General features: G+C 38.1%; 1 protein-coding gene across 4 annotated transcripts in view; it reads left to right on the top strand.

Moving 5' to 3' along the window:
- Nucleotides 1-26,362, top strand: part of TMTC2 (transmembrane O-mannosyltransferase targeting cadherins 2) — a 546,198-nt gene that overhangs the window by 384,269 nt on the left and 135,567 nt on the right. For all 4 annotated transcript variants that reach the window (XM_043969066.1, XM_043969069.1, XM_043969067.1 and 1 more), the window contains exon 9: nt 20,657-20,738. In XM_043969066.1, coding sequence (XP_043825001.1) covers nt 20,657-20,738 — 82 coding nt within the window. The remainder of the gene's footprint in view (nt 1-20,656; nt 20,739-26,362) is intronic.

Below are 26,362 nucleotides of genomic sequence, written 5' to 3' on the forward strand. Positions count from 1 at the left end.
TTATTAAAGAAAATTAAACATTTGTATACCTGTCCATGGAATTGATGTAATTTTCATTAATGTAGTACTTCCTTCAAAAAAACTTATAGTCTATTGGGTCAAGGAAGGGATAAAGAAAAAAATAATCACATCATAACAATTTAATATTCTTCTTTATTCAATATATTCATTTCTTCCATTTAGTGCCAGGTATTTCAAAGATATGATCTCTGTCATAGAGTTTCTTACTTGTTTAATATTTTATGACTTCTACCCTATAAACTCCATCCTCAGTAATTCCCACTGTCATACTTCTTTGCCCTTGCTCCTGGATGGTAGAGGGAATCACAAAATCATGAGAAGGGAGTCTACTATAGATTTACATTTTCTCACTCAATTAAGCTTTCATTGATAGGTAGAATAGTTGATAGAATTCTGGACTTCAAGTCAAGATGTTTTTAATTCTATTTATCCTTCAGGTACTAGCTATATGGCCTTGGCCAAGAAATTTAACTTCTCTCATCCTCAGTTCCTTCATCTGCAAAATGTGAATCTTAATAACTTCTCCCATATAGGTTGTTGTGAGGATCAACAGAGGGTTTTATTAGCCTTCAAACTCAGTATGAGACAATAGCATAACATATATTTAAAAGCTAAAAATATTGCAGAATGCATTAGTAAGAGCATAACATTCCTTTTTGCATAGGTGGGATACTACAGGTGTAGAAATTGCATGTGTAAACATTAGATTGGTGGGGGAAGGGATATATTGAGAAATGAAGATAATATAAAAACCAAGAAATATGCATGTGTTTTATATCATGATATATTATCTCATATTGATTATATTATGATGCATCAAAGAGAATTGATAGTCCTTCTCTATTCTTTCTTGGTAAGAACATAACCAGAATGTTTGTGTTCAGTTCTGTATACCACATTTCAAAATGGAAATCAACAAACTGGAGTGCATACAGCAGAAAGTGATCAAGAGGGTTAGTGAGTCTGGAGCTGCTGGGTTTTTGGGGTTTTTTTAATTGGCTGACGGAATACGGGGCCACTAGTCCATAGAAGAAAAGTCTTAGGAAAATACGATAGCTGTCTTCAAGTACTTGAGTGATTGTTATGCGGTAAAAGAAAGGTTTAGACATTCTTTGCTGGATCCCAGAGGACAAGGCTATAATGGAAGCCATGGTTGGAAGTTGCAAAGTAGCAGACGTTGTTTGCCATAAATTAAAATGTCTCAACAATTGAAGGTGTTCAAAAGTCTAATGGGTTGTTGTAATTAGTTGTGAGATTCTGTCACTGGAAACCTTCAAGTTCTGTCTGGATAATCACTTGGAGATATTGTTTTGAGGACTTTTATTCAGAAACAGATTTTCCTAGATTAAATAAGAGATTCTTTTCAACTTCAATATTATTGTGATTCTATGACTGGCTATTTTACCTGTTGATACTGCAGAAAGAAACAAAGATAAATAGATAAGCTCACTGACCTCATGTCTGCCGAAGAGTAGTACAAAGAACTAAGAATTCTGAGGAGAGAAGTAAATATAATCAAGGAAAAGGGGAAAGGAAAGGAACCAAAAATGACCAAAAATGACCAAGCACCAACTGCCTTTCAAATATCATCTCATTCAAAGGATAGTTGCCTTCAGAGAACTTATAGTCTAATGGAGGATAGCAACAACAGCCAAAAGAAAGAGAACTTTCTAGGGAAAGTGGGGTGAAGAGGAGAGGGTGCACACATTCCAATATGGTTTGGAAATAACCAGAAAGTGGCACGGTGGTCAGGTTCCTAGCAAGATTAACATTATATCATATGAACAAGGTGAATTACATGATCAGAGCCTGGGGGTTCAGGGGGCAGGAGTATAAATTCTAGTGGAAGAGCTGAGAATGGTCAGAGTGAAGTAAAACGGTTTGAAAATGGAAAGAAAAAGTCTGAAAAATACCCAAATTCAAAGTACTTTTTGCTTCCTTTGGCAGTAGGATAGAAGATGAGTCTCTAGTGACCTGTTGTCCACTGATAGTCATGGCAGCATTTTGATTGTCATTCAATTCAAAGGAAACTTTGGGAACTCTTTGAGTACTACACAAAGAGCTGATAAATTTGCATTAGGTTGACAGGGGTAATGGAGCACAGATAATGACTCACACCTCACTTCATTAAATATAATAATATCTATTGTGAAGTAGTTAGGAACAAAACTACCAGATATGGGAATTAACTGAATGCATCTGCATTTTACCTGAGGGATTAGCTCTGTATGAAAGTATATGAGTTTGGCCTACACCATCATGCAGTGTTTTTCATGAAGGGTAAAAGTATTTTACAAATTTTAAACTAAATGTTTCAAGAGCCATCATGTGGTAAAGGGCTTCTTAAACTTTTTCCACTTGCAACCCCTTTTTACAGGTGAAAATTTTATACCACCCCAGGTATATAAAATAGATAGACATAAGCTTTTACTGTTGCCAGATTTTTTGCAACCCCCACATTCACTTATAAGACCCCATATGGGGTGGCGACCCACATTTTAAGAAGCTAGGATGTAGTAGATAGAGATGCAGGTGCTAGGTGGCGCCATAGTACATAGAGCGCCAGGCATGGAGTAAGGAAAACTCATCTTCCTGGGTTCAAATTCAGCCTTTGATACTTACTAGCTATGTGACCCCGAGCAAGTCATTTAACCTTGTTTGCGTAAGTTTCCCTATCTCTAAAATGAGTTGGAGAAGGAAATGGCAAATCACTCCGCACTCAGTCATCCAGTCATGTCCAATTCTTTGTGAACCCATGGACCATCTAAGAAACTCACGAGAGAGGCTAATGGACAATGGATACCAAACCTGATTTCAGCATTTTTTCTAGCAACATCAGTTCTTTTGGGGGCATATATGACTCCCACACCCCTTCTCCTTCTCTAGAAAGTGGATAACAAAGGTGAAGCCTATATTGAGAAAATATTTTAAAATTGAGGATCCATATTAAAGGAACTTCCTTACCTTTGCTCAAAACCTTCATCCCTTTCCAGCAATACATAGGAGTAGAGCCTGGAGACAGGAATTTAAACATAAATCAGATCTGAAAAAAACTGCACTTAGAATAGGGTAAGTTTTTTTGTTTGTTTTCTTTTGTTTTTTATTTAACGTTGAACAAACATATACGTTAGCTATGCATGAGACACTGTGCTAGACTCGATGCAATCAGTCTCTGCCCTCAATGTGTCTACAGTATATGGATTATATTATTGTACTTTTTCATGTAACAGTGACTGAGAGTTATTTTTCGTGTTGTAGAGATATGATCTTACATGATATGTTTTTGTTGTTTATAAGCAGTAGATAGATACACATACACATACACACACATGCACTTACACACAATCTTTGAAATATTTAGAGACACGAGCATAATTTTGGACCTCAGTTTCATCAGATTTGTATCAATTTGAAGCATGTTAAAATACTAAACTGGACTTGGCAGATCATATCAGTGATCCAGTGAGAAGATGGCCCCTGTGGAAACCTTAGCATATCAGGAGAGGGGAAAGGTTATTTAAATTCTCCCCTCCCATTTTAAAAATAAAAATCTTCTCCACAGTCATAAAAAATTCCCAAGTTTCTTTTAACCGATTTCAGTTAAAACGCAAGTTTGATCATTGGAATTCTTTTCCTCTTTCCTCCTCCAGTAAATTTCATGGTCTCCAGATGTTTCAATGTCTTTGAAACCAGTCTGAAAACTCTAGAACAAGTGGCAATAGGATAAAAAACAACTGTATAGTTATAGGTCCTGTGGCTCTCCATATAGATATAGTAAAATAATACTGTAAAATATTTTTAGAAGTGGTAACTTCATGCTAGCACATCTTAGACACATTAATTTTAATATAATTCATTTAAGTAAATATTGATAAGAACTCTCCAATCAGTGCTATATTCTTGTAAACAACATATTGTTGGATTCTGATTTTTAAAGAAAGTATCTAAGGGGAAGGGCATAAACCTCCTTATAAAATGCTTTACATACACACAAAAAAATAAAATGCTTTACAAATCCATAAAAACGTTGTCTTATGATTCCTCTAAAAACTGCCTCACTATTATATATGTTTTGGATAAAATGTTTGTAAGACTGGGAATATCAGTTCAGTGTATAGAAATTATTCAGTGTACAAGTACTTAGATCTCTCTGCTAAGCCTGCCAACTCCATTGTCAGCTAAGCATCATGATGCCAAGTTAACATTTTAGGAAGTTGAATTTTAAGGAGTACTCTTTGGTTCCATGAATATAATCTTCTTGCTGAGGTCCAGTAATCTTCTGTGAAGTTAACTTTGAATTGGACTAGTAAAAAATTGTTTATTTGGAACCCAAGATATTGAAACTTTCTGTTCTCCATAACCATTGAGTTCTTAAATATTTTTCATTTCTTCCTTAAGAAATGCAAACACAACACATTTTCCTACACAAAAGCACATTTTCTGTTTGTTTTGGAGAGACAGTGTGTGTTTGTTTTGTATTGTAGTGGTACCACAGCATACGTGTGTGTATCAATTGCATACTTGACTGCTCAAAACTGGGAAACTTCTCCTGCCAATATGCTTGTCATGTGCATATACAAAGTCACTATACTGCTAAGGAGCCAGGATATGCCCATTTGTCTCAGTGTGTATTCTTTCCCTTTTCCGTCCTGTTATCTTCTAGATAACTACCTAAGAATCATGTTTGCCTCAAGAAGAGAAAGTAAAGGAGTTTTGCCTAGCCTCTCCATTTGTAATAGCCTTTTCTTTGTTTGCATATCTTGGGAAATCAATATTCACAGGATGGGACTGAAAAAAATCTGTTGCTTGAAGGAAGGAAGGAAGAAATTTGATTAAGTTTAATTGTAAAAACCCTGATTCCAACAAGTACATGCATCTTGAGCTGGTTGCCACCCAATCATCATTTGCAAACCACAGGCCTATTTATTGATGTTAACACCAAACAAATTGTACAGTAGAGAAATTTTTTCCATATCTGTGATATATATATATATATATATATATATATATATATATATTTCTTCAGACTGTTAAACTTGCTAATTTTTTTTTTAATTTGGATCTAAAAAGAGATAGCTCAGTGCAATGGATCTTTCCATTTTTGTGAAGAAAGTATTTTTTTTTTTTTTGCAGGGCAATGAGAGTTAAGTGACTTGCCCAGGGTCACACAGCTAGTATGTGTCAAGTGTCTGAGGCCGGATTTGAACTCAGGTCCTCCTGAATCCAGGGCTGGTGCTTTATCCACTGCATCACCTAGCTGCCCCGAAAATATTTGTTTTAAACTCTGGGATAATATATTTTAAAACAAATATTAAATATAAAACGTAATATATTTTACAAGTTACTATTGCTGTGTCTCCCTCCATCCTATTCACTCCCCATGATATTTACTCTATTTTCTATCTTCTTTTACCCTTTCCCTCTTCAAAAGTGTTTTGGTTCTGACTGCCCCATCCCCAATCTGCCCTCCCTTCCTTCACCCCTCCTCCTTATTCCCTTCCCCTCCTGCTTCTACACAGGGCAAGATATATTGCTATACCCACTTTAGTGTGTAGGTTATTCCCTCTTTGAACCAATTCTGATGAGAGTAAGGCTCATTCACTCCCCCATCTTCTCCTCCACTCCATTAGGTTTTTCTTGCTTCTTTTATGTGAGATACGTTACTCCATTCCACCTCTACCTTTCCTTTTCTCCCAGTGCAATTCTTTCACCCCTTAATTTTATTTTTAAAATGTCATCCTGGGGCAGCTAGGTGACACAGTGGACAAAGCACCTACCCTGGATGCAGGAGGACCTGAGCCCAAATCTGGCCACAGACACAAGACACTCACCAGCTGCTCGACTTTAGGCATGCCACCCCACCCTGACTGCCCTGAAAAAAAAAAAAGACCCGATAAACAAAAATTAAATGCTTTACAGATATCATCCCTTCATAATCAATTCCCACCTGTGCCCTTTGTCTAAATTTATTCCATTCAGCTGCCCTAATACTGAGAAAGTTCTTTTGAGTTAAAAGTATTATCTTCCCATGTAGGAATGTAAACAGTTTAACCTTTTAACCTTCCTAATGATTTCTTTTTTCCTATTTACCTTTTTATGCTTCTCTAAGGTCTTGAATTTGAAAATCAAATTTTCTATTCTATTCAGGTCTTTTCATCACAAATGCCTGAAAGTCCTCTTTTTCATTGAAGTTCCATTTTTCCCCCTGAAAGATTATACACAGTTTTGCTGAGTAGTTGATTCTTGGTTGTAATCCCACTTCCTTTGTCCTCTGGAATATCATATTCCATGCCCTCTGATCCTTTAATGTAGAAGTTGCTGGATCTTGTGTTTTCTTGATTGTGGCTTCACAGCACTTAAATTTTTGATTTCTCACTGCTTGCAGTATTTTCCCCTTGACCTGGGAACTCTGGAATTTGGCTATAATATTCCTGGAAATTTTCCTTTTGGGATCTCTTTCAAGAGGTGACTGGTGGATTCTTTCAATTTCTATTTTACCTTCTTCTTCTAGAATATCGGGGCAATTTTTGTTGACAATCTCTTGGAAGATGATGTCTAAGCTCTTTTTTTGTTCATGGTTTTCAGGTAGTCCAATGATTTCCACCTATTTTTCTAAGGAGATATTTCACATTGCCCTATATATTTTTTTTCATTTAGATTTGTTTTATTGTGTCTTGATTTCTCATGAAGTCATTACCTTCCATTTGTTCAATCCTAATTCTTAAGCAATTATTTTCTTCAGGGAGTTTTTCCATTTGATTTTTCAAGCTATTGACTTTTTTCATAACTTTTCAGCATCACTCTTATTTCTCTTTCCATTTTTTCCTCTACCTGTCTTACTTTTTCCTCTACTTCTCTTTATCTTCAAAGTCCTTTCTGAGTGCTTCTATGGCCTGAGACCAATTCATATTGGAAGCTTTGGATGTAGGAGATTTGACTTTGTTATGTACTTTTGAGGGTGTAATTTGATGTGCCTTGTCACCAAAGAAACTTTCTATGGTCGGCATCCTTTTCTGTCTGTTCATTTTGGTAGCTTATATCTTGACTTTTAACTCTTTTTTAAAGTGGGGCACTGCTTCCAGGGCACACTGTCCCAGGCTTCAGGGTGTCCCAGGTGGTACGATTTAAGGAGAGGCACATTCTTCACTTGTCTGGCCTGCACTCTGGTCTGTAAATAACCCCAGGCCTACTTGTTCTTTAACTTGGATACAAAAAAAAATCTGTTTTGCTGTGGTTGCCAGCTCTAGTGATCCTGAGCTCCTCCACCACCTGGGCCACAACTCAAGATTTCTTCCTGATTTCCAGCACTGGTAAAACAACCAAGCTCCACCTCAGTCCCAGCAGAGACCCCTGTAATCTCCCCCCAGCCAGCCGCTCAGCCCTTTCACCAGACTGTGAGCTTAGTTCCAGAAGAAGCCACCACTGCAGCTGCTTCAGTGTCTCCAGGGGTCTGTTTCTCTGGCATGGTTTGCCCGGGTCTGTATCTCTGTTGGCGCCTGTGAGGCTGGATCTGCATGGCTTAGCTGCAGGACTGGGCTCCACTCCCATCCTGTTACAACAGACCTTTCCCTCTCACCTTCTAAGCCATCTTCATCTGGAAAGTGATCTCACGCCATCCTTTTGTGGATTCTGCTTCTGCACAAATTGTCTTATGGCATTATTTGGAGGATTTTTGTTGTTGTTGTTATTGTTGTTTTTCGTGATTGTGTGGGTAGCTTGGAGAAGTTACTACCTTTCCTTGGCCATCTTGGCTCTGTCTCCCATAACATATTTTAAAAGCTGTATTCAGGGTAAAATAAAGGCAATCTCAGAGGGAAGATACTAGCAATTGGGGGAACACGGAAAAGTGAAATATATGTATTTTTTGTTATTTATGAGTGATGTAGTTCACATGCTTATAGAAGCATATAAAGTATGAACTTTCCAGCCTCTCTCTCTCTTCCTCCTATTTCTCTCCTCTCTATCTTCCTTTCTCCCATCTCTTCTCTCTTTCTAACATATAAAAATATATAAAGACATACATATGTGTCTGTCTATATCTAGAGGTATTTTAAATCAAACCCTTCTCCTTATTCTCACTTTTAAAATGAGCACATACAGTTAGTGTTTTAATTGTGTAAATACTGGCACCTGTATATGTTAAGTACAGTGAAGACCCTTTAAATCAGATGCAGAAGATAATGTTATGAAATGAAAAACAGAATGTCGAGAAAATATATTTTAGATGATTAGAGAATATTAGTTAAAATTTAATTATCAGGGCAGCTAGGTAGTGCAGTGGATAGAGCACCGGCCCTGGAGTCAGGAGTACCTGAGTTCAAATCCAGCCTCAGACACTCAACACTTACTATCTCTGTGACCCTGGGCAAGTCACTTAACCCCAATTGCCTCACTAAAAAAAACAAAAACCAAAACAAAAAAACCCCTTAATTATCTCCACAAATGCTTGCAGGCTCATAGCACTTCTAAGTGTGAAGGGTTATATTTTTTCTACAGTCTGCACTAGTTTCTCCAGAAGAAGGAAGAAGGAAGAGAGACATATTGTACCCAAAGTGACTAGCTTTACATTATGCCAATGCTGCCAGGATTGCCGCAAGGTCTACATCAGCTCTTTTCATTTACCTGACATTGGAAATATTTGATTACAAAGATAAGCTTGAGAGAAATTGATGGTAAGATTGAATGATGATGGTAGTAAGGCCTAGAATTGTGTTTTATTTAGCAATGTTAGGTGGGAGGGAGGCAGCGTGGAGCAGTAGATAAAACACCAACCATGGTTCCCTGAAATCCAAATCCAAATCCTAGCTCTGACATTTATTATAATTGTGACCTCAGACAAGTCACTTAACCTCTGTGGGTCTCTGTTTCTTTCTGTGAGATAAGAGAGACACAGCATGATCTCTTAAGTCCCTTCTAGTCTAGAGCCTCTGATTCAATGATATACACAGGTTAATTTGGTTAATTCAGCAAGCAATGGTCAAGCATTTACTATATGCAGTCTGCTAAGCTCTGAGGTTACAAAGGAGACATAAAAACAGTCCTTGCCCTCAAGAGGAATGTACTCTAATGGGGAAGATAGCATGCAAACAACTATGGAAAACCTTCCCTCTTATCCCCTCTGATTCTACCTATTGAATTCAAACAAATAATTTAAAGACAAATTCAAGTGCTTCTTGTTCCTTGAAGCCTTTCCTGATCCCCCAAACTGTAGTGACATTTCCCCATTAGACCTCCCATAGTACTTGAATATATTTATTATTCACTGTATTCTGTTGTCATTTTTTATGTATGGCTATATTCCCTAGGCCAAGTTCCAAAGAAGGTGGGCCCAGTGGCTTACTGAAATAGAAAAAATGCTTGTTGGGTTGAATTGAATTTTTATTCCCAGCACAGTGCTCTGCACACAGAGTTTTTTGGTCTTGGAACTTATCTATAAACCACTAATCTCTTTACTGCTTGGCTGGCTTCTGGGACTTAGGCACTAATTATTTCCTTCTTCAGTGGTGGTCTTTCCCTTTCAGGTATTGAGAAAGAAAGAGGAGAGAGAGACAGAGAGAGACAGAGAAAGAGAGCACACAGTAGACTCAAGATAGAAACCATGGAATTTCTAATTAAGTGGGGAAGACTGAGGGAAGGAAAAAGAATAAGCATTTATGTAGTGCCTATTGGACCAGTCCTTGTGGTAGGTGTTTTACTAGTATCTCATTTGATCCTCACATCAACCCTGTGAAGTAGGTGCTGTTATTATCCTCATTTTATAATTAAGGAAACTGAGGCAAAGTTTAAGTGACTTGCCTACAGTCACACAGCTAGTATGTGTCTGAAACTGAATTTGAAATCATCTTGCTCCTCTTTCTTCTCCCCAAGTTCCCAAAGATTCATTCAATTCCTCTCACACACTGGCAATGGAGAATTTCTACTGAACATTTTGAGATGTGGTTAAAAAATACTCTAATAGGTAGATAATTTCCAAGACTGAACTTCCTTGCTAATTTGTAAAAGTTTTAGTTACTTTGATTTTCCTACCACTTTTTAAATTGGGTTAGACAAAAGTTTGTCGATATTATTTATGTTTTCAAAGAAATAGCTCTTGGTTTTATCACCTCTCTAGAAAGGCAGCATGGTTTAGTGGACAAAGAATTAACCTCAAAGCCAGGAAGACTTGGGTTCAAGTCTCACCTCTGACACATAAGAAATGGTTGAACCTAGACATTACACTTAAGCTCTCAGCGTTCTCAGCAGTTCTGTAAGGCATAAGTTCTAGAGAAAAGATGTTGACTTCCCTTAGGAAGTTTCTTCACCTGGGAGTTCCTTGTTATCAATGAAACACAAGTCCATCTTGTATCCCTTATCTATTTATTGCTATATTTTCTATTTGTCTATTTCTGTTCAAATTTTCACTAATATTTCCTTTGTAATTAATTTTGGTTTGTTGAGTTTCTAGTTTCTAAAATTATATATTCCCTTCATTACTATGTATCGTCTCATCCATTAGAATGTGAGCTTCTTTAGAGCAGGGACTGTTTCTAATTTTCTATTTCTAACCTCAATATTTTGCACATAGTAAGCACTTACTAAATGCTTGTTTTGTTTATTGTCTCTTCTTCTGTCTTATTAATATATATTCTCTGGGGCAGCTAGGTGGCACAGTGGATAGAGCACTGGCCCTGGAGTCAGGAGTACCTGAGTTCATATCTGGTCTCAGACACTTACTAGCTGTGTGACCCTAGGCAAGTCACTTAACCCCAATTGCCTCAACCCCCCCCCCAAAAAAAAATGGATCAATACATTTTGGGGCAGCTAGGTGGCACAGTGGATAAAGCACCAGCCCTGGACTCAGGAGGACCTGAGTTCAAATCCGATCTCAGACACTTGACACTAGCTGTGTGACCCTGGGCAAGTCACTTAACCCTCATTGCCCTGAAAAAAATATATATGTAAGTAAATATATATATATATATATATATATTCTCAGAGTCCAGTTTTCACCCCCAATATGTACTGGCTATGTGACTTTGGGCAACCGCTCAGTGCTATAGTCAACTCTGTAATACCATAAGTTGTAGAAAAAATTATCACCTGATTATTATCTATTTACTCTTTTGATAATTGGTTCCATTCATATTGTCATCATATTGTTGTTGTTGTTGTTGTTAACTTGTTTCAGTCATGCCTGATTCTTTGTGATTCTATTTGTGGTTTTCTTGGCAAAGATACTGGAGTGTTTTGCCATTTCCTTTTCCAGCTCATTTTACAGATGAGAAAACTGAGGCCAACAGAATCAAGTGACTTGCCCAGGGTCACACAGCTAGTAAGCGTCTGAGACCAGATTTAAATTCACAAAGATAAGTCTTGCTGAGTCCATATATGGCACCCTATCTACCTAGCTGCCAATATCATCATTAAATTTCCCTTTAGGTCTATATCTTTTTTGTTTATTTGTAAAGATGGGTCTTAATATCTAGAACTACAGAGCAAGAAATGATTTTATAGATAAACTCATCCAGCACTTTCACTTTATAGATGAGGAAATCAAGGCTCAAGAATGTTAAATGAGGGACAGCTAGGTGGCACAGTGGATAGAGCACCAGCCCTGGATTCAGGAGGACCTGAGTTCAAATCCTGCCTCAGACACTTAACACTTACTAGCTGTGTGACCCTAGGCAAGTCACTTAACCCCAATTGCCTCACCAAAAAAAAAAGAAAAAGAGAGAGAATGTTAAATGACTTCCCTAGCTTAGATAGCTAGTTAAGGATGGAATCTGAATTAAAGCCTGGTTTCAAGCTAGTGCTATTTCCATGATTTGATGGCTTACCCAAAGGAACGGTGCTTCTTTTTTTCATCTAATAAAAGCAAATGTGAAAGGGAATGTGCTATAATGTATAAAGGGGCAAGCCAGCCTTGGAGTTAAACATACCTGGCTTCAAGTCCTGTATTTGACACATCCTATGTGACCAAAGGCAAGAAGTCACCTTAACCTCTCAGTACCCCAGGCAACTTTCAACCCATCTGTGGTTCTGTAAATTACACATGAGTTACTGATCTGTACTGCTGGAGTGCTTTTCCACACTGAGAGATCCTCACAACCATGAAATCATAGGTCAATACCCCCTTCAACACCACCCCCCCTAAAAAAGGCAACAAGTAAATGCACATTGCATATATTGTGTACAGTTAGCGAATTATTTACATCTGGCTTTGTCCTCTATCAAGTACATCTGGATTCAAGTTTTGTGGCCTTCTGCCAAGAACACACAGAGGCCGCCAGCTTGCCTTCTCATCGTGTCCGCCGCCTTTTATGGTACTGAGTAACATCTTGCTCTCTGTTGTGACACAGCTGCACGCCAGCTGTCCTCTAGGACTCAATTTTTTTTTAAACCCTTGAATAGTACTTTCCTGGTTATCATCACTGTACTTGACTTCCGCAGAATGAGAGTGTCAGTTCCAGTACATTATAAGCCTGGGCTGGCCCTGTGGCAAACCTCCACCATGATTCTTTTCTGTACAGTTGCCAAAGAGTTTGGGATCAAATGATCTTGCGAATGTTCAGGACTTTTCCATGCCCAAAAGGAAATGCCCGATCGATACACATTTTAAATGAAAAGTTGGAAGCCATTCTGGCTTTCTGAGGTGACTCTCAGCAACCCAATTTGTGTATTGACCTATTTAGGGAACACATGTCTCCCACCTCCCACAAAAATATCTGCAGATATAGTCTTTTTGTTTTGTTTTGTTTTTGTTTTTGTTTTAGTGAGGCAATTGGGGTTAAGTGACTTGCCCAGGGTCACACAGCTAGTAGGTGTTAAGTGTCTGAGGCTGGATTTGAACTCAGGTCCTCCTGACTCCAGGGCTGGTGCTTTATCCACTGCGCCACCTAGCTGCCCCCAGATATAGTCTTAATATTAAAAGTTGACATTTATATAATACTTCAAAGTTAATATCATTTTCCATTTGAAATGATCCTGCTCTTCTTCTCTCTCCCCAAATCCCCAAAGATTCACTCGATTCCTCTCATCCCCTGGGAACAGAGAATTTTTTGTTATAGTTATAGTTATGAGTTATAGTTGCAAAGTCCCCTAATAGTTCGTCTCCAAGACTGATCTTCCTTGCTAATTTGTAAAAGTTTTAGTTATTTTGATTTTCCTTTCTCTTTTTAAATTGGGTTAGACAAAAGTTTATCAATATTATTTATGTTTTCAAAGAAATAGCTTTTGATTTTATTTATAACCTCTGTAGAAAGGCAACATGGCTTAGTGGACAAAGAATGAGCCTCAATGCCAGGAAGACCTGAGGAATTTGAGGTAGAGAGATGTGAACTATCTTGCCCACTGTCACGTATCTGATAATGACTGAGGCAGGCTCTTCCTGATCTATTAGGTTAGGACATTCTGTTGTGCATGAAAGGAAATCCAAGACACAACTCAATATTTTGTTTTTATAGTCATTCTTCATAAGGTTATGATACTGTAATGATTGGAATGACACCACCTGCTGGAGACTTACTGTAGAAGAGTTCCACCCATGAAGCGAAGGTCTTTGAGGGCAAGACCAGGAGTCTTTTCTTTGGCATCAGGAAGTGACGTGGGCGAGTGGGAGGAGGAAGGAAGAGACTGGCGCTCGCTCTGGGGCTCTTTCCTGAGGACGCTGCTGGAGAGCAGAGCTAGGAATGTGCTCTCCCTTTAATAGATAGGAATCTAGGCCTTTCTTTTCTCTTTACCAAATTCTTATTCTCCTTAATAAATGCTTAAAAGTCTAACTCTTGCTAAAGCTTACAATTTATTGGCGACCACTCATTAGATATTTTAGACAGACTAGCTAGAATTTTAACCCTTAACAATACCATGATTGATTTTTTTTTTTTGTCTTGACTTATAATTTCAATGGTATAGGGAATTCAATATGGTGTCGTGCAAGGGACACTAGCTTTGGAGTTGGAAGACCAGTGTTCACATCCTGCCTAGGATATTTACTACTTATGGGCCTTGGAGAAGTCACAACCTCCCTGGGCCGTAGGTTCCTCCTCTTTGAATTGTAGCACTTGGACTAAACCATGGCTTCTTAAACTTTTCTGACTCATCATCCCTTTTTGCCTGACAAATTTTTTTTTTTTTTTTTTTAGTGAGGCAATTGGGGTTAAGTGACTTGCCCAGGGTCACACAGCTAGTAAGTATCATGTGTCTGAGGGCAGATTTGAACTCAAGAAGATGAGTCTTACTGATCCCAAACTCACTGGTCTATCCACTGCACCACCTAGCTGCCCCAGTGTCAAACACACTGGTACATAATTACGGGTAGAAAAGAAAAAAGAATAAAAAGAGAAATGGGAGGAAAAGAATCTTGGTACAGTGGATAGAATGCTGGATTTGGAATCAACAAGCTTGAATTCAAATTCTACCTTTGTTATTTACTACCGATGTGATATTTAGTTCAGTTTCCGTTTCCAGATGTGAGAGGGGAACTATACAGAAAGGTCCCGGTTCATGGGAATGATGAATCCCCTGAAGGGTAGTGGATGTCATTATTTAAATTTGCGCTTCATATTTCCTTTGGGCTAGAACTAATTATTATCATGTTTTATGTAATTAGAACTTCCCAAAGTGTGATTTTGAATACATGTGACCACTTCAGGGGATGCATCATGTGTACTAATTGGTACCTGGTATAATCAGTCCTACTGGGGGGACTGCAACATGCTCACAATTGGACAGAAGATATATGCATCATAATTGTGAGGATCACTAAAATTGTGAGTATGAGGAAAGGCTTCTTTTAGGAGCTTGTATTTGAGTTGAGCCTTACCAACCTTAGGAAATCAGAAGGAGAATATTCTAGACATGGAAAATATACATTGACTTAAAAGCAGAGATGGAGTGTCATTAATAGAGAATAGCGAGTAAGCCTGTTGGGCTGGAAATTACAATTGGAGAATAGTATGTAATTAGCCTGAAAAAAAAACTAGATTTTTTTTGAAGGTTTTTAAATGCCAAATTGATGAGATTCTGTATCATAGAGGTGATAATCACCAAAGATTCTTGAATAAAGCAGTTAAAGACCTTTGCTTTAGGAAAATCACTTTGATGGCTATTGTAAGATTAATTGGAGAAGAGAGAGTGGATACGGTGAGACAAATGTTAAAACTTTTTCATTTAAGGGGTGATGAAATGGGGGCAGCTAGGTGACACAGTGGATAGAGCACCAGCCCAGGAGTCAGGAGGATCTGAGTTCAAATGCGGCCTCAGATACTTTACACTTACTAGCTGTGTGACCTTGAGCAAGTTGCTTAACCTTCATTGCCCAAACAAAACAAAACAGACAAAAAACTGTGTAATTTAAGATTCTAAATGTGGATTCTAATGTGTTCCCCCAGTTTGGGGAAACTGACTAAAAATCACTGATAAAACGAGTTTAGGTTTTTAAGGGTTTATTGGAAAATAGAAAGAAAAAGATTGAGAACAGAATTCTAACAGCCTGGCATTCCTATCTTTCCTCAAATTTCCTGTGAAGTCTTCTGCCGCCACCACCATCAAGTTCGGAAGCCAAAAAGGCCAGCGCTCTCTGCGCAGGCTCCCTTTCCTCCTTCCTGTCTCCTCCCAGACCGTAGGAGTCTCCTCCAGTTGATTGGCTGGTAGACTTGATAGACAGCACCCATGAGCAAACGTCATTTCCTGACGCCAAGGAAAAGCCACAATGCCTCTGAGGCATTTTCCTCATGGTGGAGCTCTCCACAGCAAGTCTCCAGTAGGTGGCGTCTTTCCAATCATTACTAAATTTGGCTTTGATCCAGACACATGGTGGTAAAAAGTGTTACTGATTGCAAAACTACCTCAACCCTCTATTGGAAGTCTAAGGATATAAAGAAGGGAATGTAATGGAATTTACTAATTTGATCATTGACAATGCTATGCTAAGGTTTAGTAAAAATACAGCAATTCAAACAGTTAAAGAAGAGAATCCAGCTTTCCAGACCAGAGTCCAGAATCCAGAATCCAGACCAGAGTCCAGAATCCAGTTTTCCAGACCAGAATTCAGTTTCCTCCTGATGACATCTTACCACTTCAAGAAGACAAGAGAACTCAGAGACTTTATATGAACTGTTTTGCTTTGTTAGTTTTTACTATCTCCTTTCTGTTATAATATACATCATCTGTAACATGTACCCTATGCAGAGGCCCTCCCTTTGCAAGACTAATGTCAAAGCGTCGGTTCATGAGGAAAAAAAAAAATCGCCCCTCTGGACAAAACTTTCCTCTCTTCCTTTTCTATATTGTTGTTCACATATTATTAGTTAGCATTAGTTATTATATTCTTTTTACTGTTCCGTCAAGGGAACATTTTGTTTCTTGAGGAACAAAAGGGGGGGACTGTAATGATTGGAATGACGCCACCTACTGGAGACTTGCTGTGGAGAGCTCCACCATGAGGAAAATGCCTCAGAGGCATTGTGGCTTTTCCTTGGCGTCAGGAAATGACATTTGCTCATGGGTGCTGTCTATCAAGGCTACCAGCCAATCAACTGGAGGAGCCTCCTATGGTCTGGGAGGAGACAGGAAGGAGGAAAGGGAGCCTGCGCAGAGAGCGCTGGCCTTTTTGGCTTCCGGACTTGATGGTGGTGGCGGCAGAGGACTTCACAGGAAATTTGAGGAAAGATAGGAATGCCAGGCTGTTAGAATTCTGTTCTCAATCTTTTTCTTTCTATTTTCCAATAAACCCTTAAAAACCTAAACTCGTTTTATCAGTGATTTTTAGTCAGTTTCCCCAAACTGGGGGAACACATTAGAATCCACATTTAGAATCTTAAATTACACAAAACAAACAATAAGGGGTGATGAGAGTCTGATATAGGGTGGTGGCAATGTTAGTGAAGGGAATGGGTGGGAGAGGTGTTGTAAAGGAATAATCAACAAGAACTGAGTTCCTGATTGGATAGAAGGGTGACTAATAATGATGAGTCAATTATGCCTTATTTAGGTGACATACCTGGATGACTTGAAAAATGATGGTACTCTTTGTGGAAATAGGGTAATTAAGAGAAGAGCAACATTTAAGGAAGAAGAGAAAATTCTGTTTTAGATATGCTGATTTTGAGATAACTATTTAACATCTAGGTGAAGATATTTATCAGCTATTTGGAAATATATGGCTGGAGCTCAGGAGAGAGTTAATGTTGGATGTATACATCTGGAAGTCATCTACTGATATTTAAACCAGAAGATCAGATAACACCACAGAGAGTGAAAGTCATACATACATACATACACAAGAAAGGAAGAAAGAAAGAAAGAAAGAAAGAAAGAAAGAAAGAAAGAAAGAAAGAAAGAAAGAAAGAAAGAAAGAAAGAAAGAAGGGCAGAGAGAGTGGGGGAGAGAGAGACAGAGGTAGAGAGAGAAGTAGGGAGGGAGAGAGAAATACTGAAAGACATATAGAGAGGAGGGAGAAAAGGAGGGAGGGAGAGAGAGAGAGAGAGAGAGAGAGAGAGAGAGAGAGAGAGAGAGAAGGAGGGAGAGAGAAGGAGGGAGAGAGAAGGAGGGAGAGAGAAGGAGGGAGAGAGAAGGAGGGAGAGAGAAGGAGGGAGAGAGAGAGTGAGCCAAAATACAAAAATAGAGCTAGAGTGCTGGATTATACTCATTAACTTGAGAATTGTGTCTCTCCCAAGCCTAGAATAGTACTTTAGGAAAGAAGGGTTACTGAATCAATGTGAACTAAATTGAACTGAATTGAGTCAACTAGAATGCTTAGTGATTATATGGGTTGCATATGTGGAAGTAACTCAGACAGTTGTATTTCAATAAAAATTATTTCCTACCTGGATAATTCCATAACTAAACACGGGCAAGACTTGCTACAAAAGTAATACTTCATGTTCTGCTATTACTTCAAGTGTTATCCTGATAAAAAAGAAAGTGATATAATAGTTGGTTTAATTAATACAGTAGAATTTTTTCCACTTGCAGGATCACTAAACCAAAGCTCATGGTATGAATTCCAAAGTGACTTTGGCAATAAGACATTAGTTGGTTACCCACTGGCTCCTTCTGATGAGTTCTTTGCCCTCTCACTTAGTTGGCAGATAACCAGCTAATTAATGACCACAGAGGAAAAACAAATGGGGGTTTGCAGGAGGGTCCAGTGTTTCCTTTGGGAAAGAGTGTTTTGGCTTTCGATGTGTTTCTTCTGGCATGAGGCAGATGATGGGCCTCATTGAATTTTATGACTTGGTCTACTGAGCCATCACAGAGGACACTACTCTGCTTGTTTTCTGATGAGCTGTATATGTCTTTGTTATTGCTGTTCAATCTATTGTTTTGCTAAGGCAGCACACACAACTCTTTATTACCTCTCATCCTGTTGCTTTAGTTGTGGCAGTACCCTTCAGACATCCTTAAAAACAGGAAAGCAACATACATAAAGATTGCTCTCCCGTCCCTTTATTCCTTAATATTTTCAAACATAATACATATTAGGGTTTTCACTTTATATGGTTCATATCATATTTTTCATCGAGGATCTCAAAATATTATGGTACAGTGAAAGAGGCCCTGTAGTAGTATCCAGGAAAGACTGGTTTCTAGCTCCAACTCCACTGTGACCAAGCTTCGTTACCTCAAGCAAGTCAACTAATTTCTCTGGAGGTAGTTTGGAGGTGGGGCCAGTGGGAGTGTGCTCAGTTTATTCATCTGTCAAATGAAAGTTTTGGATCATTGGAGGGGAAATGATTTCCAGAGACTTTTCCAGGTTGTAATGAATTTGCCTTTACTCAAGTGAATTCCCTGGTAGCTTGGATCCAAAACTAAAGCAAAATGATATACTGGTAATCCATCTATCTGTTAACAACAGGAGGTTTCCTTAGACTCAGCAGGGGAATGATATTCAGAACAAGGAAGGGATGTTTATCCAGGATAAAGCATTGATTCGATTGAACCAAACTTCCAGTGTGGTTCAAGCGGCTGATCTTTGGTCACGAGCTGAAGGGCAAAAACTCTGGGCCCTCTTGGACTGGCTGTTTTATACCCAGGAAGTGAAAATGAGCCAGGCCTGAACCAATTAAATCTTGAAGAAAGTTTCAGTAATTTAAAAAGAAAATCTATCCTAATTTCAGCATAGAGGCGTTGATCTTGGTTGGCGAAACATTTTTGCCCTTAAATAAGTCTCCAAATGTCATGTTGTATCATGCATATGACAGAGTTCTTCTTAGATCCTTGCAGACAATATGGAGGGATGTGGGTTAGATAATAATATGGTTTATTGGATTTGAAATTGGATAAATAAGCAAACCCAATGCCCAATTAATAATTAAAGGAATAATATTACTTTGGAAGGAGGTCTCTAATAGAGTGCTACAATAGCCCATTTTTGCTCTGTTCTGCTAGATAATCTAATTAATGATTGGGATAACAAGCTTTTCAAATTTTCAGATGATAAAAAAAAACTGAGAAACATGGATGATAGATCCCATTTTTAGAGTTAGAAAGGACCTGAGAGTTTTGCCCTCTCATTTCACAGATGAAGAAAATAAGACCAATGGTTAATATGCTCATGATAGCCAGAATCCAAAAAAAGGTCTTGAAGGGCAAAGATGTTGCACAGAGGCTAACATGAAGAAATTAATAGGGGCAAAAATAAAGGCACAGAATTGGATTCAAGAAATGAACTTCATAAGTACAAAATGGGAAAGAGTTGTCTGGAGATCTTGGGATCTTAGCAGACTACAGGTTGAATAGGAATCAGCAGAGTAATTTAAGAACAAGGTTAATGACTGCAATTAGAGAGGCATGATATCCAGAATGACAGAAGTTATAGTCCTGCTGGACATCTGGTACCTTGTCCTTACTTCTGGTTGCCACATTTTGGGGGGATAAATGGATGGGTTAGTATTGTTAGCTGCCATTGCCTATTTGAAGGCTCTTTCTTGGATGAGAGATTAGCTTTTTTCTGTTTTCTTCTGTAGGGAAAACCTGGAAACACTGACAGAAGTTGTGGAGAGGAAGATTTTTATTTTATATAGGAGGAAAATAACTTTAATAATTAAAATTGTCCCAAATTAGATTGCACTGCCTTGGGAGGTAGGAGGTTCCAAATCACTGGAGGTATTCACCTCATTAATGAACACTAATTACAGATGTTCTAGAACAGATTTTTGCTTTGACCAGGAGATCTCAGGTCTTCTTACCTCTTAGTTTCTGGAATTTTGTGATTTATATGGTTAGTCATTTACTCAAAACTAGCATCAATATTATTCATTTTATTTTCCAAGTAAAAAAGTCAAGGTAACAAATAGCTAATCAACCAGTTAATAATTAAAATATAAGTTAAAGTAACAAACTATCAATCACTTAAGGATTAAGATGTAAGGCACTAGCAATAAAACCAAAGTTTCTAGAAGCATCATTTTAATCCACATGCTATAAGATTATGTAGATTTTTTAACCATATGAAATATCAACAAATGGTTGAAACTCTTCCACATCCATATGAAAGTTGGAAATTAGTAACTAGAACATTAGATATTTCTTTTAATCATTAGAAATTAAGGGTAGAATAATTTGAGGCAGGAGGTAGGTAATGACTTATGAGCCATAAAGGGTGACTGACTATATATATATTTGGTCATCTACTTTCTCCCTTTCCCTTTTTAAGGGCCGTAAGAGTGAGGCTGAGAAATTCTTCTTGAAGGCTATTCAGCTCGATCCTACAAGAGGCAACTGTTACATGCATTATGGTGAGTAGTTGCTGACTTGAAAGTTTCACTTTTTTTCTTCTTCTTCTTCAATCTTGGCTCAGCAATTTAATACCTGAGGAATTGTGTCTCCTGTCTGGAGTCTAGTTTTCTCAAGTGTGGAAGGAGAGATGAAGACTATGATTAGAGATTCTGAGCTGGAATAGATGTGAGAAGCCATCTTACCCAACCTCCTCATTTTATAGATGAGAACTGAAGGCAAGAGAAGTGACCTTGCCCAAGATCACATAAATAACAGACCCCCTTCCCCATTCATTTGTATTTATACTGTACTCCTTGACCTCTGAGGTCCCTTCTAGCTCCAGTTCTGTGATCCCTTCTCTTGTTTTCTTCAATCCTTTTTCTGTCTGTCTGTCTCTTGTCTCTGTCTGCCTCTGCCTCTCTATCTCTGTCCCTCTTGCTCTTTCCATTTCTCTGTCTCTGTCTCTTTCCCAATCCCTCTCTTCCTCTTCCTTTCCCTCTCTTTTCCTCTCTGTCTCTCTGCTTCTGTCTTTCTGCTTCTCTCTCTTGCTCTTTTTTGTCTTTGTCACTCTGGTTCTTTATTTCTCTCTATCACTGTCTGTCTGTCTCTCCTTTTCTCCCTTTCTGTGTCTATGTCTTTCTGTCTCCCTCCCTCACCATCTCTCTTTCTTTTCTCTTCTCACCTCTCCTTCCTTCCATCCTTCCATTCCCTTGTGAACTTCCTTCATCTTTCAGCCATTCACTCCCTCTCTTTCTGTTGAGTATATGCGTAACTAAGAGCCACAATTGTTGACATTGATTACATTTTAAGATTTTTAAATGATGGCTAACAAAATAATTTAATACTAAAACTACCCAAAGGGCAGCTACGTGGCACAGTACATAGAGTGCCAGGTCTGGAGTGGGAAGATTCATCTTTCTGGGTTCAAATCTCACCTCAGACATTTCCTAGCTGTGTGACCCTGGGTAAGTCACTTAACCCTATCTGCCTCAGTTTCCCCATCTATAAAATGAGCTGGAGAAGGAAATGACAAACACCTCCAGTATCTTTGCCAAGAAAATCCCAAACAGGGACATGAATGAAAATACAAAACTACCCAGAAAACTTCTCCTTTTTAAGGTAACTGATCATCTCAAAGAAGACTTAATTTTTTGTGTTCACTTTGAATGTTTGCAAAGCACTATGAGAAATTTGCTTATTTCTTTCTGGGGAAAAAAAGGGAAAGTATCATAGAGAACTGGAAAGCTTGCTTGTTATTTCAAACAGCACTAGATGACATTGGAATCTTCCTGTGAGTGGTTGGCCTAAGTTTAGTGGTTCCCTTCCACTGACCTCTAACAGCTGAGCTTGTGCTCAGCTCTTCCCAATAAAGATGCCTGGCAGAATTCAAGTAGTCATTCCTTTCAGTTTAGCCTATAGCTTTTCCAGATTGGGTTTGTGTAACAGTGCTGTCACATGTGGCTGTTTCCTTAACAGTGACTCATATATTAAAGTGGGGTACTTAACTGCTTTGGTGTTGGTTAAGTTTTGTTTATTTCTACCAGATTTGCAGCTGTAATAGTTTTCCAGAAGCCAAAAAAAAAATAGCATTTAATTTTGCTGATCTTTTGCAAAAGGTGTTCTGATATTCTTCAAACTTTGCTATCTTCCTTATTCTCAGGTGGAAAACCTGAAGGTGGAAGGAAATTAAATTTAGGGAAAATACAACCAATATACTCATATATTGCTTAATCCTTTCCCCTGGTTCCAGCTGGTAAAAATAAATCAGTGACAGGCCGTCAGTGGGGAAGAATGGAAATAATAAAATAGAGGATACACTTAACCAGCCACAAGTCCATTTGTTTATTTACATGTCTGTGTGAGTGTTTATAAATTGAGGGTAGTGACGTGTTATCTTTCCAGTGAAATGCAGCATGTAATTTTTCACATTCTGTTGCATAACAGCTTCCAATTTCTTTTTGCATTGCAGTCTTATTAGTGTGCATACGTGTGTGGATGTGTTAAGGGCCACTTATAGCCTCAGTTCTTCATGTAAAGCAAAAATGTGTTACTTTTATAAAATATTTCCAACCAGCATTTCTTTGGGCTCATTATTTTCACTCTTGCTACTATCAATAGTGGGCAATGTATCCATATTTTTTTTTTCTTACTGCTGGAGTACCAGTGGATATGCAAAATGTTATTCTCATTCAGCCTCGACTTAATGCCCCATACCACATGTTCTAAGCTTGTTTCCAATAGTTTAATTACATGTTTTGGCTTTTTCAGAATCTTTTCCTATAGATTCCTATAGATTCACTCCCTTCTTTGCTCCATTTGAAGATGGAAAAGATTTCTGGACTTAAATGGGTCTCAGTATCCTCTTCTGTAAGATTAAGGGTTGGCACCAGATACCTTTTAAGGCTCCATTAAATTTGTGAGTCTTAGGACTTTCATGAGTAGATTCACTAACTCTCATGCACATTGACTCTGTGTCTATTCCACCATTATTTATGGTCATTCTCTGGGGTGTAAATGGTTCTGGGTTTGGAGTCAGAAGGTTCGAAGCCTAGCTTTTCTTATTTCTAGTGCAATTTTAGATAAATCATCTTGTCTCTCTGACCCTCAGTTTCCCCATATGTTAAATAAATGTTAGACCAAGCAATTTCTTAGGGTCTCTTCCAGCTCTAAATACTATGACACCTCTAAGAATCATTTTTCTTTATATTCCTTAAAGCATTCAAACCAAGCAAGCTTTCCATAAGAAACTCTCTGCTTTATTTCTGCTCCAAAATACAGCTGCCATTCTTAATAGTATATGTAGTTTCAGGTAACAAGAATAGCATATACTTTAAAAAACAGGGTTTTAAATATGCATGTTTCATGAAAATGAAACATAATAATGCAGAAATATCAAACAAATAAATAACATAGTCATTAATTATTGTTGGTAGAAGTACCTTGGACAGAGGTCTAGGCTTGGTGTAAGCAAGTTTCCAATGGTTCTAAATGCTGAGTCTAACATAAACTATGAGATTCTGGGTAAATCACATAATCTCTTAGTCTCTCCTTCACCTAAGAAACTCTATGAGACTACAAGCTTCTAACCAACAGAGGTGGAGGGACTTTCCACACGGGGAATTCTCTACATTGAAGAATGGGAAGGGTACAAGCATTTAAGTGACAACTATGTGCCAGGTAATGTGCTGTCTAACAACATTACCTCATTTCTTTCTGTATGTCACTTATTTGTGTTGTTGTTGAATTGTTTTTTAGTCATATCTAACTCTTTGTGACCCCATTTGGAGATTTCTTGGCCAAGATACTAGACAGATTTGCCATTTCCTTCTCCAACTTATTTTACAGATGAGGAAACTGTGGCAAACAGGGTTAAGTGACTTACCCAAGGTCATACAGCTCAGAAGTTTCAATGGCCAGATTTGAACTCAGAAAGATAAGTCTTCCTGACTCCAGGCCCAGGACTTTATTCACAGTGCCACACAGCTGCTCTGTGTATTTGTATTTTTTGTCTGTGTTAAGCAAGCCATGCTTTTATTTACTGAAACAACATTTCAATAAATACTTGCATCATTTTTCTCTTTAATGACAGTAGTAATAATCAAGGAAGTAGCCCAAAAAGAGAACACAGAAAGAGGAAGAAAAACTAAGGGATTAGATGATATTGAGCTGATCTATTTTCAGAATCAGCAAAAGCCTGCTTTTTCATTTTAAGTTAGCCAATAGATAACTGTCAAATCTTATTCATTCAAAATGGTAGCTAAGCAGCATAATGGATAGAAAACCAGACCTGGAGTCAGGAAGAGTTGTGTTCAATCTTGCTTCATATACTTATTAGCTGTGTGATCCTGTGTAAAGTCACTTAATCCCTCCCAGCCTCTGTTTATTCATTTGTAAAATGGTCATAATAATAGTGTCTAGTTCACAGGATTCTTGTGAGATCAAGTGAAATAATTTTATACACATATATGCATATATATCATATATGTGTGCATTTATATATATGTATACCTACAAACACATATGTAAGTTTGTATTTATATACATACCTCTACACAAATATATATTTACACATGTGTATGTGAGTGTGTATATGTATATACGTAAACAGATTTATGTATATACTCATAAATATGCAGCTTTGCATACTTGAAAATGCAATTTAAATGTTTATTAGATAAACTATTGTCTATGTTACTACTATTATTAAATCATAGGGGAAAAGAAAAATGCAAAGCTGTGTTTAGAACAATAGAATTTCACATTTGCAAATGGACCTTAGGGATGCTCTAGTCTACCCTCATTATTCTTTAGACAAACTGAGACCCTAAGAAGTAATTTCTCCAAGGTGACAGAGTAATTTAATGGCAGAACAAAGACCAACATCCATGTTTTCTGAGTATTGGATAGATCGCTTTTCCTAGATTATATAATCTACCTTTAGATAAGTAATTTTGGAAACTTTGGGGGGTCTTGAGTAATAGTACCATTTAAAACATAAGGGTGTAGTAGGTGGGACAGTGGATAGAGTACCAGTCCTGGAGTCAGGAGACCCTGTGTTCAAATTTGGCCTCAGACACTGATTAGTTGTGTGACCCTGGGAAAGTCACTTAATCCCCATTGCCTCCAAAAGAGACAGAGACCTGAGACACAGAGAGACAGACAGAGAGACAGAAAGAGACAGAGAAACAGAGACAGACAGATAAAGAAAGAAAGGAGGGAGGGAAGAAGGAAGGAAGGAAGGAAGGAAGGAAGGAAGGAAGGAAGGAAGGAAGGAAGGAAGGAAGGAAGGAAGGAAGGAAGGAAGGAAGGAAGGAAGGAAGGAAGGAAGGAAAGAAAGAATGAAAGGAAGGCAGAAAGAATGAAAGGAAAAAAAGATGATTTATTGCTATGTTTTGTTTTTACATCACAGACCGACAGTGAGCTCCTTTCAGTGGAGAGACTTTTAGTTTTCTTTTATATCAGCACTTAGCACAGGGCCTGAGACACAGCAGGAACGTAACAAAGCTAATCAAAAACAACCAATAACTGCCCCCAATTTGCCAGCTTCTACTAGGTTCTTCCCATGTAGTTTCCCTCCTGTCACTAGAAAGGAGGGAGGTGTGTTTCGTTACTTATGCATATAATTCTAAGGAAGCTATGACTAACCCAAAATTTCTTGGGGGATTTGTGTTTGAAACATGTGTTTACCTTCTCATAAAGGAATACTGAGCACCCACATCCATCTGAACATGTTAAACACAGAGTATGCCTTCATGTCCTAATTGGATTGTTTCAGTATGTGCTAGGTGTGACTGTACACTCAATCAAAGCTCATTAGAAACGTCTCTCCAAAGAGAGGATGTAGTCCAACCGGGAAGGGGCCTGTAATCTAAATGCCACATTAGCAAATACTCATCTATCCTGGTTCTTCATTATAATTACATTTCAATGGATTAATTTTGATTCTGAAGACTTATTAAAGTTGAATTGGAATGCCTTTATATCCATCATATTCATTCATTCATTTGACGAACATTAATTAAGCACATGCAGAATAGGAACTGAGGGAAATAGAAGATTCAATTATATCATGTCCCTGTTCTTAAGGAACTTACAGCCTAGTTGGGGTAATGTGAACAGAGAGGGGCATGAGAAAAGTAACATG

The sequence above is a fragment of the Dromiciops gliroides genome, chromosome 5, assembly GCF_019393635.1.
Source record: "Dromiciops gliroides isolate mDroGli1 chromosome 5, mDroGli1.pri, whole genome shotgun sequence".
Classification (NCBI taxonomy): Eukaryota; Metazoa; Chordata; class Mammalia; order Microbiotheria; family Microbiotheriidae; genus Dromiciops; species Dromiciops gliroides.